Below are 13,708 nucleotides of genomic sequence, written 5' to 3' on the forward strand. Positions count from 1 at the left end.
AACTGAGTCTCTGATCTAAGTCTCTTTTTTTCAGAAATGAAAGGTGAGTGCTAGTACACTTGTAAGGTATTTGATTCTTGAGCTTGATCCCAGCTGCCCTCCTAGTGATGTAAGCCTGCAGAAACTCCCTATGATTTATATCACAGGAGCATCACTTGGTGCCATTGTGTTAAATGCAATATAGCAAACAGCCATAGACATTGTGCGTCCAGACCTCTGTCAGGTGATGGAAAGAGCATCCTGGTTGTGCCACTGGTGCTGGAGGGTGCCTGGCCTGGTGCTCATCTGGAGCTCGTGGGAAAACTGGCAGGTGCACCTGCACTGCATCTCCTGCATTGCCCTTCCAGTGCCTTTCCTTCCAGATTTCCTTTCTTCCCATGCAGGGAGGAGTGGTGCAGGGGGCAGAGCCCTGGGGAAGGAGGGGTGGCTCGGGGCTGAGAGCAAGGTGGTGGCTGCATCCCCGCTAGCAGCTGTTGCTGCAAGCCTCAGGCTCCATCTGGCTCCCAGGAATGATCAGCAAGTTGGTGCTGGAGCTGCCCTGTCTGCTCTGCTTACAGGAATTTGCTTACAGACTGCCCCTCTCCCTGTTGTGAAGCCTGAGATGAGGGCTGCAGGGTGAGGTTAAGGCAGAGAGCAGCTTATTACTCTTTAACTTTCCTGGCGCTAACCAAACAGCTGATGCTGTCAATAAAGCAGCCATCACAACATACTAATGGCCTTTCCCAAGAGGAGAGAGATCGGAGGCGCGGGATGATAGTTACTGGAAGCACTAATAATGGAAGAAAACAGGACTTGACAGTGCTCTAATGAAGCAGAAGCAGATGTTTCCCTTTCTGTCTTCAGTTTCTTCCAAATAATTCACTCAGCAAAAGGAAAACACCATTACCTGTCGTTGTTTGGCTGAACCCCAGAGCCCGGGTTCCTGCGTTGCAGGGTTGCAGCAGGGCTCGGGGCAGGCAGCATTGTGCTCCTGCTCTGCTTTATTATTACAAACATTATTACAGCTCACGGCCATAGCTCAACTGGAGCTTGTGTACTGTGTGACCACCTGTTGCCTCTCTGCTGATCAAAAAAGCCCAAAGCTTCTGGCTGCCACAGCTGTTCCTCTCCCTCCTGAGCCTTACCAGAGCAGGGTCATCTTGTTCCTCTCTTCATCTTTCCTAATTACCTGTTGGCACATGGGGACTGCAGGCAGAGGTGGATGGGCAGCACAAAGCGGCACGGGGTGTACAACTGCCTGAAAGCATCCTCCATGCTCACGCAGGCAGCAAGCCCAAAATGAAGGGTGGGCCTGACTACAATTAGTAGCCAGGCTAATTACATTGAACTCATCCAGAATGGTTTCCTGTGCTGTAATCACAAACCCTGTTGCCTTTCCCTGAGTGGCTCAGCAAGACTTTTCCTGATCTGCTCCTTCCCGCGGCTTCTTGTTGCTGTGATAATTATTTCCTTCTGCTATTGCACAGATCCCACCCTCCTCTCCTCACTTCAGTGACGTTTCTGCAGTTTTATTGGGATATTTCACTTTCTGCATGCTGTGCATTTCACACCAAAGGTCCTTTATGGTAGATTTACTTGTTTTTTTATTTCTGTCTTCCGCTTAATTCTATTTCCTTTTTTTCTCCTCCCTGCTTAGGTTCCTCATTTCAGAGTGGCACCGGAGGAGTTCCTGAAGCTGCAGCTCCAGCGCTTCACCACCCTCAACCTCCACCCCAGCAACACCGACATCAGCGTGGCCGTGGCAGGGATCCTCAACTTCTTTAACTGCACCACTGCCTGCCTCATCTGTGCCAAAGCTGAATGTAAGTCATTCCTAGCATGGGTAGAGGCCCTTCTGCTCCTGCTTGCCTTTTTGTTTCCCTCTGCACGCTCGATGCTTGCCGCAGAAAGAGCACAGTAGTTGGTGTATGGCAGCTGGGGACCGTGCCCCCTCACTGCTTGTGGGTTTGTAGCATGGGGCCTCTTTGGGCAGAGCAGGCAAAGCAATGCAGCCCTGCAGGGACAGCCATCCCACCCCGCTGCCCCACAAAGCTGTCTGTTGGAGGAGGAATGGGGATGGGGAAGAGGCTCGTCTGCCTTCTGTTTGACAATCTGAAGAGTGTTTTGCTTGCACAGATGGGTTTTTGAAGTGGAAAGGGGAAAAAAAAAGGCTTAAGCTTGTTTCTGGAGATTATTTTAGGCAAGCATCACTTTTTGAAATATAGCTCTCCCAAACCCACGTGCAGTTGGTGGCCTAAAAGCAGGACTTGATTAATAGTCACTACATTGCACACCCTCTTGGGCTCTGCAGCCATACATCTGCTGGTAATTGTGCATCTGGATGCTGGAGTGTTCACCTCAGCAAGCCCATATTCAGCTCTGCATAACTCCTCACATAGCAGGAGCGGGCTCTGCATCCTAGTGCTTAGGGTAGAGTGTGTGCTGTACTCTTGTAAGGCAGTGTGCAGGCAGGTAGCCCTCAACCTACTTTGCTTTTACATCTCCTGCAGCCAGATTTGTTAGCACTAGAGTTAAGCATCCAAACCAGCCTAAAAGAAGGGTTTTGTGAAGGCGTGTGGGCCCAGGGAGAGCTCTGAGACACGGGCAAGAGTTCTGCAGTCTCTGGTGGATGTAGGAAAGGCAGCATCCTTCCTGAACAGGCTTGGGCAAACCTCACCCCACAGCTGTACCAGTGACACACTGCTGTGAAAGGAACGACATAGTGTTTGCCTTTTCTTTGTGCTTTATGCAACCTGGGGAGATGATAACCTGAGCGTTTGTAATTCATTAATTGCCTTCAGCGGGCATGCTCAGATCTACCCTACCAGAGGACTTGACCCAAAATTATGCAATTAAAGTAATGCAAATAGTTCTTTATATTACATTTAGGTAAGACTGAGGCGCACCATGCTCTGACTGTTATGGAGTGCAAGAAGGGCATGATTCAGCTTTGTGTAGGAGCACAAGCCCTCATTTTCCCTTAAGGCAAGCATTGCTCCTTAGCACAGTTCTTTAGACAACTAACTGGAGGCACTCAGGGCTTTCAGAAGGTTCCCTGGAGGCTAATAAGGGGAGCATATGAGCTGTCTGCTCATCAGTGAGGAAATCTTGTTTTGAAGGATGTTATTATTTAGATCCCAGGAGGGAAAGTCGTAGCTGTTTTGGTTTAAGTACAGGGCTGTGTGATGGGACTCCTGGGTCCTATCCTATCATGCTCGTGCTGTCACGGGAAGAAGTTGTATCCTTCCTCTGTAGACTGATAGTCTTTTCTTCTGGTGGAAGGAAAATATGACCTCAAAGTCAATGGAGTTAGGCCAGTGTGACTAGATCACAGTGGTGACTACAATAAGATTATGTGACTCAGTTTCTCTGTGGTGTGGAATAATAAGCTTGTTTGTGATCAAGTACTGGTGTGGGTGGGCATCATAAGAGCAGCTCTGTAAGGTCTGGCTGCCAGAGGGAGGAAACAGTGCCAGCTGCTTGGGAATCAACCATGAGGGTCAAGGGTTGCAGTGCCACAAACCCCATGAGCAGAGCTGGTGAACAGACAAGCCTGTGGTGCAAAGGCAGATTTGTTCCTCAGTGTGACACAGCAGCCCCTGGGACCTTGGTTCCTGACTTCTGCAGCAGCACATCTTGCTGGGACAAGCTGCAAGCAAAGTGTCCACCAGACTGCTGTTCACAGCAACCTGGCTGATCCTTGCAAGTGTGGAGTGGGCTGAAAAGGGAATCAAAGAGTCAGATTCACTCATCACTTGAAACCAGCACACTGAGCAGTGCTCCTGTGAGGTCTGGGCTGCTGCTGCTGTTGTGCAGTCGCTGAGTTCCTACTGGAGTTGGGGAAAATGCAAGAGGCAAGTGCATTGTGAGGAGTTCAAGGCACAGCTTGCTGGCTGCCTCTCGCTGTGAGAGGGGAGGCTGCTCATCTCAGATCTTTGCCTTTTAACACCGCTTTGTTCCCTTTGTGAGCTGCTGGCAGTCCCTGGAAGCAGGGCTCGGGCTAATCACATCGCTCTGTGTGCTTTCTCCTGGCTCCATCCCATGTGGCACTGCAGGCCCAGTCTGGTTCTGACCCTACGTGAGCCAGGCTCAAGTTCTGCTCCCAGCTCTGCTTTTCCAGCCTCCTTCACCCCAGCTTTCCTCCTTCCCTTGCACCACGCGTGCTGTCTGTGCCTCACTAATGATTAAACCTCGTGGTCTCTGGTCAATCAGAGTTGACAGAGGAGGTTATTTCCTGAGTAAAACCAGCAGCTGCCTAGAAGGGACAAAATCTATCAAATAGTCTTTCTTCAGTAAGAAAAGCCTCAGCAGGAGGTCTTGTTAGACATCAAAGGAGCCTGGAAAGAGAGCTGACCAGGAGAAGCCTCAGCCAGCAGTGCAGGAGTGGGGGAGGCCCAAGTAGGCCTGGGTAGGGCCCAACTCATCCTGCAGTGCTCCCAGGGTTAACCCGCAGCCTTCCTGACCTCACCAGAGCTGGCTGCATGGCATGGAGAAGCACTTCTTGAACCAGCTGTCTTATTTGTTTTGTTTTCCTTTATTTTACTTCATTTTTTGTCTCCCTCCCTGCGATACGAAGGCCTTTTAAACCTGGAGAAGTTGCTTCGGCAGTTCCTCATTTCCAAGGACACGCTCTCGGTCCGGATGCTGGACGACAGCCGGGACCCTACGCCTCTCCTCAAAGAGATCAGAGACGACAAAACAGCCACCATCATTGTCCATGCCAACGCCTCCATGTCCCACACCATCCTGCAGAAGGTGAGTGCCTGCCCGGCGTCACGCCTGCCAGTGCTGCTGCTTCAAGCACATGCAGGTGTTGCATGATAACAAAGCACAGCAGTTTACTGGAAATGCTCTCTGCTGAGCGAGGAATTGCCACTGCTGGAGTTTCTAGGGAGGAGAATTTGCTCGTCCTTTTCAGAACTATGCCTACAGGAGCGAAGGTTTAATTGCTCTGAGCTGATGTGATCGGTGCTGCGTGGCCCCCGGTGCCATCACACTGCTGTGTGGGGCCGCTGGGCTCTCTGAAATTACTCAATTGCTGCAATAATTTAAGGTTTTTCCTGCTAAATTTCTAACTTTTCACTTCCATTTTTATTGTCTTATTAACCGAGATTTTATTTTAATCATGTTTATTTTTAAATGGTCTCTCGCTGCAGTTTTTAGCGTTTGTTTTGATAGCCTACTTCAGAACTGAGCAGTGGCTCCAGATGGAGCCTGAAGTTGGGTGTAGTTTCCCACGTCCTGGAAGGAACAAGGAGTACTTTGAATCAAAGCAGTATCCAGGCAGTGGGGTCTCCCCTTGGCTGCTGTTTCAGCATTACACATGGAGTCCTGGCTATGTTATTGGGGTTTCACCACCATTTCAGATTTATCCCCGATGACAGCCAGCAGAAACCACTAGAGCTGTTTTTATTATTTCCCCCTCTGGAAGATTTTTTCTTCTGCTTGCAATTTTGCATTTCTAAATAGGTGGTTTGGCGTATTTTTTGGGGGGGTCCCACCCTGCCTTTTCTTGGGAGGTGTTTTCCTTCCTCCATGCCTTTGGGATTTTTCTAAGTCCCCGTGTCACCAGGAGCATGCAGCTTGGCAGCAGCTGCAGGCTGTCCCCTGCCTGTTGCTATAGTGACTTCCTGCAGACCTGCAGCTCCTCCGTGCTCGAGCATTCTCCTTCCGCTGATGGAGATGTCAGAGATTGCTGTGATTTTTCAGCAGTTCAGTAAAATGTAATGTGATCTTCCTGGACAGAGGACTGTAGGAGTGGGAGGTAATAAATAATGAGCTTCTGATGCAGCTGCCTCTTGCATCTGGGGAGGCTGAAAAATGTTTTCTTTATGGGGATGAGGTCATGGTGAGTCGGTGCATCCTGCCCAAAGGTCACTGAAAGCAGGAGAAACATGTCATCAGTTTGAGAGTGCTATGTCAGACCTTTTGGACAATGAGAGAAATGGCAATTTCTCATGTCTCACCCTCTGCATATGGTGTGGAGACACATGGTTGCTTCCTCTATTACCAACCTGTCCCACTGCCCACCTGGCAGCGGGCACGCCGAGCGACTGTGAACGATAGAGGAGACGCTTTGTTGCTTGCTTTGATTTTCTGCCCTTGAAATCGAAGGCGCTGGCTTCAAAGTAGGTCAGGGTGAGAGCTGACATTACTGCTGTCCCCAGGAAGGGAGAAGGGAGGGACGTGAGAGCCACGTTTTGTTGTGGGGGGGTTCAGAGATGAGGCAATGGTCTGGGAAGCTGCTTGAAAGCCTGATGTGGAATTGTGGTGCTCTTTCGGCCAAATGACTTTGCCGATTCAATTTTGGCACCTGCACAAGGGACAGGGGGGCTGTGTGTAGCCAAAGCCACCATTGGTCCCTCACTGCCTCCAGGTGGTTGGGATGAATGGAAAACTGCCTTGCCAAGGTCCCGGAGCAGAATTGAGACCAGCTGTGCTTGGCAGTGAGACACAGGCTTTCAGAAGGATTTGCAGATTAATGCTGAGCATCTGTTCCACCAACCAAATACTGGTCTAGTAAGAATTCTGAATTTTGGAAAATAACTTCAGTAATCTGGTTTGTGGTCTCCAGAAGAGATCATCTCACAGAAAAACCTTCCTTCTCCCTGCATCCCCACAGGCTATTACCCTCTCCTTTTCAATTTTTGTGGCCATCACAACCCTTGTTAAACTCTGGAGAACTGTCAGAGTTGCTAGGTTTCATCCATGTTAGTTAATTCTCAGGACTGGAGCCTAAATCTGGCTGATGCCTGTGGGGAAGCCACCACTGAGGTGACTGACTGTCCTTTTTCTGTAATTCCACAAGAGCTTTCACTGCCTTACTCATTGCATCCCGGTGCTTGTAGCAAAAGGAGATAAGCCCTGAGCCCTCTCAGCTGCTGCTTTCCCTCATTATGTTCAAAAATCATGTTCAAAAGTTCCCCTCATTATGTTGATCCTTGAAGAGAAGTAGCATCAATTAACAATGAAGCAAGCCCCATCTAATCTCTGTTCTCTCAAAACCCGCGATAAAACTGGGAATCTCCAGATAGGCTGAGTCCTGCTGGACTCGAATCCCATGGATCAGGTTGGGCTGTTGTGTTCCAGTCTTCCCAACAGTGGCAGTGAGGATGGGAAAGCAAATCTGGCCCTGCCTGCTGTGGTGGGGCTGAGATTGCAGATTGCCAGGCTCAGGTCTAATCTTCTTTCCTCTCCTTCGCAGGCAGCTGAGCTGGGAATGGCATCTGCCTATTACACATATATCTTCACTAATCTGGTAAGACAGTTTTCTTGGCTTTTCTTGGCTGTGTTGAATCATGTTAAGGAGAGTTTGGGGAAAAGCTGCCTGCGTGTGGGGTGGGGGTTACCTGCAATCTCTCTGCAGTCCCTCTGCAGTCTGTAATCCCCAGCATCAGGTAAGAGAAGGCTTGCTGTGGCTTCGAGGAGGGGGAGAGCTGCCCGGTGCACAGCAGCCCCACTCCATCCTGTGCAGCAGAGTCTGGAGATGGGGTTGGTGTTGGAGCCCGTGCTGTGGGCTTTGGGGACCTTGGGAAGGAGTAGTTGGGTGGCTCCTAATGAGGTTCTCAAAAGGAGGTGTCAGCACCAGGAGGGCGGGCAGCAAGGCGAAGGAGGGATGGAGCCATAAATGTGGAGAAGCAGTGTAGGCATGCCTTCAGCACAGCCCCTGGTGATTTGGCTTTATAGCCACTAATAACGTTAATGTGGGGATCGTGTGGCTAAATCCCTGAGTGCTGTGCTAAACAAGGAGTAATGGGCTTAGGCAGCAGCAGGGGGAGACCCAAAATAAACAGCAGAGAAACTTCTCTCACTGCAGCAGGCTTGAACGGGCTGCCAAGCCGTGGGGGAGAGCTCAGCCCAGGGGGACCAGGGCCCTTACTGGGGACTGATGTGATCCTGGGCACACAGGACAGGCTGGGTGATTCAGTGGAGGTGCCTTCCAACCCCCAGTGATAGTCATATTCTCTAATTTCTATTAATATTTATGCCAGGGTGTGTGTGTGCCAGGAAAGCCGAGAGCTGAATCATGCTTTGTGTTTGGGTGGGAGACAGACGGCAGCGGATGGAGCCAAACGTGTGGGAGGGGGAAGGCGAGAAATGCAGGGGCTGAAAGCCCAGGGAGCAATTGGGATGGAGAGTGGAGAAGGGATAGGGGAAGATGTCAGAAGAGAGAAAAATGCAAAAGAAGGAAAAATCCACAAGTCCCTAGCAGAACTAATAGCGTTCTGGCTGCTGCCCAGCACTTGATCCATGGGTCGTAGCCTCGCTCAGTATCAGTCCAACGTGAAAGAGCTGCACTGTTCCTATTTATCCTCATGCACACAGCCAGCACTGGACAGGCAGGGATGGACCCGGAGGGATGGAGGTGGTAAGGAATGGGCTCTCCAAACACCTGCCTGGCACACCGTGTGTTTGAGACACGTAGCAGTGCTGGAAAAGATAACAAATTTTGGGTAGTCTCGGTTGCAGTGGGGCCCCGATCTGTAATTTGGTCTTGTCAGGGCTGCTTTAGTACACATAATGAGGGATTTCCATTTGTACATCACCAGCACAGTGGAGTCTGTGTTCGTAGATGATGCTTGGACAATGGAAGCAACTATAGAAATGAAGCTCCCTGCTGCTTAATTAAGCTCATGACCACCCTGGTTTTGAGCATGAGTGTTATTAAGCATTTTCTTGAGGTCAAGAGGTGGCATATGCCTTTGAAACCCATTCATCTAATGCAATGAGGGTATGAGGCAGGTGAGACTGAAATGAATTTGCTTGTCATTTGCTCTCCCAGGATATTATTCAGTTTAGAGTGGTTTATTTTACCACTTTGTCCAGGAGATGAGCTCTGAGCAGAGCTAACTGGATTTTTGGCAGGGCTGCTGAAGAAGAAAGGTGACATCGGGCAAAACCTGGGCAGATGGGCGAGATGTTTGAGGAAATTAGTAATATTTAAATGGGGATGAGAGATGGGAGTGAGCAATTTAGACTAATAAATCTGGAGGGATTATCAAGCTCCTAATGAACCCTCTGAGGTTTTACAATCACTGCCTAATAGAAAAGATAAAATCAGAGCGAGTTGCTGTGAAGGGGAGCAAGCAAAAAGATGGCTTTAAACGGAGGGAGAGCCCATCAGAGGGGGAATAGACAGTCTGTACAGCATGACGTTACTTGGGAATGGAAAAATATGTCAAGCCAAAAAAAGAATAGAAAAAGGGCTAAAATGCCAAATTAAACACCTGCCCTGCAGCACTGGAGGGGAATTCTGTTTCTGTCTTCTGGCATTAATTTTATTTAATGAGCATATCCCAGCTGACAGCGAGCTCCATGTCGCAGCAGGGCACGAGGCGGAGGCGAGCGGCTGCCACCCCCCAAGTGCCATTCTGTGGGGCAGGACAGGGGGTCCTGGGGTGCTCTGGTCATCCCCACCGTGCTCAGCAGGAGGCAGAGCTGCATGCACAAGCAGATGCCAGCCTTTGGCAGGAGGCTGCAGGAGCAAACGAGGAGGAAGCCCTTGGCCCCCAGTGTGTTTCCATTGGAGCCGAGGAGAGCAGAGTGATGTAAAAATATCCACAGGCTAATTTACTGCGTGCAAATTCATTATCAGCCTCCTTCAGCCAGCTCAGGGTGTCAGCAACAGAAGCTCCACCAATTTTCCTGGAATCCTAATGAAAGTGGCAGGATGGAGCAGGTCTGCTGGGTGTTCTTTCCCTGGTCCACCACGTGCATGCCAGGTGCTCCTTTGGTCAGCATCCCCCTTGCAGAAATTCAGCTTGACCCAAGCTTGGTGGTGTTTGGGAGGGGTGAAACCTGAAGCTCCATCAACAAATTTAGTTTATAATAATCCTACTAATAAGGCCACTGCATAAGGGAGAACACTGCAAGCAGGCTGCTGTGAATTGGAAGAAATATAAATAGTTTCTCCTGGTGCTGGAAATCCTTGAGATCAGCAGTTCATAGCAGAAGGGATGCTGGATGCCTCCAAAACCCTGTGGTACAATTAATTCTTGTAGCTCATTAATTCTGTGTAGCTTGTTGTTGTTGTTGTCTTCTTTTTTTTTTCCTTCTCCTTTTTTAATCTAATATATAGACTTCAGGCTGGGTTTAAACTTCAAAACATTTATCAAGGAGATTAGGTGGAAATAATCAAAACAATTAAAATCATGAGGGTAAGAAGGGAGGTGTAAAGGAGGTTTACTAGTGCCTTGAGTCAGTCTAGTCACCAGGTATAGGTTTGTTCTCTGACAATATTGTGTGGAGGTGTTGTTGCTGATAAAAACAGCTGCCGTATTCGATTTCCAGAGACCAGATAAATCAGCTTTGCTTTGTTTATTTGTTTCCTGGTTGTTGTTTTTTTCCTTCTCTGTTGGTGATTTATAGAGAGGATGATCTTTCATGCAGGACAAGTTTTCCAAGGCCATGTTGTTGCTCTGGACGCCCATCAGAGCAGGATGGGCATGCAGGCAGTGGTACAGCTCTCAGCTCCATCACAGCCTGCTCTGCTCCCCTGCTGCACGAGGTCCCCAGGCATCCCTCCCGCTCCCCTGTGTCCTAATGCAGGTGAAGGACATGGACTTTCTTGTTAGGTTTCGACAAATTTTGCCTTGCAGACCTTCCTGATTCCCAGTAGCTGATGAAAACCTTTTTGCAGAGCCCCGGCCGTTCCCTGGATTTATGGTTCATGTTTCCAGCAGCGTGCTGTAGGAGGGCAAACAAATCGGGTTTTGTGCAAGGATGCCAAAGCAATTTCTCCTTATTTTCGTTAGCATGAGAAAAGGATTTAGGCAAAGCAGTGATTTGTGCCTGTCTGTGTTTTGCTGCTTGTGCTACCTTACCTGTCTGGAGTCTGCTCTGTGCATTGTTCCAAGTCCTGCAGGAAGTCCAGACTGTGTTTGATTGCCAGTTGTTCAGTAAATCATGCTCTCAGATACAGCCCAGGCCCTCTGCTGTGAGATCAAACCTCTTTTGTTCCTCTGTCTTCATGCTGTGTCATCCTCTTCGTCTCAGACTCTGCCCTGTGCACTGTCCTCAGGACCCAGTGCAGCTCTGGACCTCTTCTGTCTTTGAGGCTTTGCCACTCCTCGAACCTCAGTCTCCCTGCAGAGAAGCTGCAGCAAATTGTATTTATGCAGTGTATTTTCCTGAACTGCTCTCTTTCGAAGAACAGCCTCCAAAAATCTGACAGCTCTCCTTGCACGAGGAGAAAGAACGCCCATCCTTACCAGCATATGGAGCACTCCATGCTTTTGTGACGTGTCAACCATTGTAAGAGCAACCAGGTTTGCCTAAACTGTCCCCAAGTTCACTGAGATCACAGCTGCTCTGTAGCTGCACGCATGGCCAAATGATGGGTCGGTCTTCCACACCCACTGACCCGCTCAGGAGGCCACAGTTTGTTGCTGTGATGAGGTCTATTCCTTCCAGAGAAATTGATTTTAACACGTGGCCCATTATAAACTGATTTTATCTGTCAATAGTTTATAAATAAATTGCCCCTTTCGAGAAAGCCATAAAACGCTTAACATAATATTGTCCACTTGAGTGAATAAATAAGTGTCTTCTTAGAGGAGCTTAGGGATGATTAGCACATTCAGTTACACAGCCCTGAGGGCAGCAGGATGCTGAGTGCCAGCATGGGAGCTGTGAGCTATGCTCAGAGGATGACAGCTTTTCTGAGCAGCAAATACTCCTGCAATGGAAGTTTTCCAACGTGATGTCTTAATAATAGAGAAATGGAAGTTTTGGCCCAGGATTCTCCTTCCTATCCCGTATAAAATTAGTGGAAGAACAGTACAGCCTGTTCTGGAGCCCCTGGTGTAAATCAGCCTTCGCCAGGGGGCCGGATCCTTGGCTGAGGTTGGGGCTGAGCTCAGTGCAGGTGCTGAGCTCGCAGCACTATTTCTGCTGCTACCCCTTGGCAGTGGCAGCTTCAGAGAGGGTCTGCAGGAGGCTGCTCGTCAGCAGAGAGCCAGCAAAGTCCTTGCAGTCTCTCTTAGGCTGAGCCTTGCAACCAGGTTTCTAATCTCCTGCCTTTTTCTGCTCAGTGCCTCAGTTTCCTCCTCTGTCCAAAGGGTATAATCCCTCCCAGTGGGTGCCCTGGTGTGTTGCTGTTGGTGTCACAGGGCACAAGGCAGATCCTGAGCCACGGAGCTGCACGGTATGGGTTTGTGTTACGAATGGAATGGAGATGATTGCCTGTAAATCTCCCAGTTGTAACTCGCCGCTATGACGCCAGAAGCTCCAAGCTGGTGGCTTCAAGGCCATGAATTACTGAGCCTGGCCATGTGGCTTTAGTTAGGCAGGTTCCCCCAGTGATCTAAAATGCTCGGGTCACCCCAGAGGTTGTGTCTGCTGTGCAAAGCTTGAAGGCAGGTCGAGTGCTGCATGAAGCACAAACCCAAGAGTGACTTCATCCCCTAATAAGTCCTCCAGTGCCGTCTCCCAGGGAACCCCTTTGTATTCAATTAGCTAATGTGTGCCTAGTGCTTTGAAAATATAGAGTGCCATAGAATCGCTAAGTGTTGTTATTTAAAAGCACATATTTAGTGGCTGCAGCCCAGTAGTAGAAGTCAGAAAATCTACACTGTAATTGCCTGGTACTGCTGCAGGCTTTGCTGTGATGTGAGCGAAGCCTGGGGACTTTTCTTCTGTAAAAGTTCATTAATTTTGGCTGCAGACCTCGAGGCCCTAGTTTTTCTAAGATCTCATGAAACAGGATATTGACTTGTTGGTGGGTGCTCTGAAAAACAGAACCAAAGAGGGGGAAGAACTCAGGCAGCCAGGATTTGTGCACCTGAAATTAGGCCTGGCAGGAGTCTTTGTGATCTCTGTGCCTCGGGTTGCCCTGGTGGCATGAGGTTGAGGTGGCAAATAGTTGTTACGTGAGAGCCATGGCGAGTGTGGAGCTGTGGGCATTGCAGGGAGGCTGAGAGGGGGCTCAGAGTGTGCTGGCAGCTAGGAGTTATTTTGCTAATGGCTCCTTGCTCTTACTGTGCTGGAAAGCAATCCTCAGTCCTGCAGAAGCCTCAGCCAGCACTGCAGATAAGGGAGAGTAAGTGCCCAAAAACTGAAATGTGGAAGATTCCTCCCAGCTTAGGTAAAAGTCAGCCTCGGTGTGTCTCGCTGAGTCGCCCTCAATGAGCAGTTCTTGGATCTGACACCGAATCCCCGTGTGCCCTCTGCAGAGCCTGTCTGAGCCTCACTGCTAAATTATGAGCAGTATTCCTCTGCCTCAGTGTGATTTTTGAAAAGGTGGATATGCTGCATGCAAATATGTAGTAGGGGAGGCATCACTGCCACGAGCAGGATTGCCATTGCTTTTCCTGGCAGGTAGGGTGCTGAGCCCTGGGAACCTTCTGAGGGGTGCAGGCCCTGAATGGCAAATGAGTTCATGTTTGCAAACACAGGTTTGGAAATGTCAAGCGTGGTCAATGACCGTGTGGGAAAGGGAGAAAGCAGCCAAGGACAGATGCCGTGCTGGCAGCCTGACCCCTTTGCCAAATCTATCTCATCCCATTGCAGAGGAAGCGTGTGCCTCGAGGAGGGTTTGTGTGCAGTTCATTGCTCATGTCTGACCTGGAGTCACTGAAATGCTCTCGTTCACATTCAGTGGGAAAAGACTCAAGAGAGAGGGTTGGAGTGGAAACAGGGTGGGGAAGGGGCTCACCCAGGTGCTGTGAGCCCCGTGTGTTGGGATGGGTGCTATATGAGCACAGCTGCAGCAGAGATGGGGCTTTCTACA

General features: G+C 49.6%; 1 protein-coding gene across 1 annotated transcript in view; it reads left to right on the forward strand.

Moving 5' to 3' along the window:
* Positions 1-13,708, forward strand: part of GRIK4 (glutamate ionotropic receptor kainate type subunit 4) — an 85,731-nt gene that overhangs the window by 40,098 nt on the left and 31,925 nt on the right. The window contains exons 4-6 of the mRNA XM_065738485.1: positions 1,637-1,802; positions 4,556-4,734; positions 7,184-7,237. Of these exons, the coding sequence (XP_065594557.1) occupies positions 1,637-1,802; positions 4,556-4,734; positions 7,184-7,237 (399 nt within the window). The remainder of the gene's footprint in view (positions 1-1,636; positions 1,803-4,555; positions 4,735-7,183; positions 7,238-13,708) is intronic.

The sequence above is a fragment of the Cyrtonyx montezumae genome, unplaced genomic scaffold, assembly GCF_038088225.1.
Source record: "Cyrtonyx montezumae isolate F1298 unplaced genomic scaffold, pur_monq_1.0 scaffold_22, whole genome shotgun sequence".
Taxonomy (NCBI): domain Eukaryota; kingdom Metazoa; phylum Chordata; class Aves; order Galliformes; family Odontophoridae; genus Cyrtonyx; species Cyrtonyx montezumae.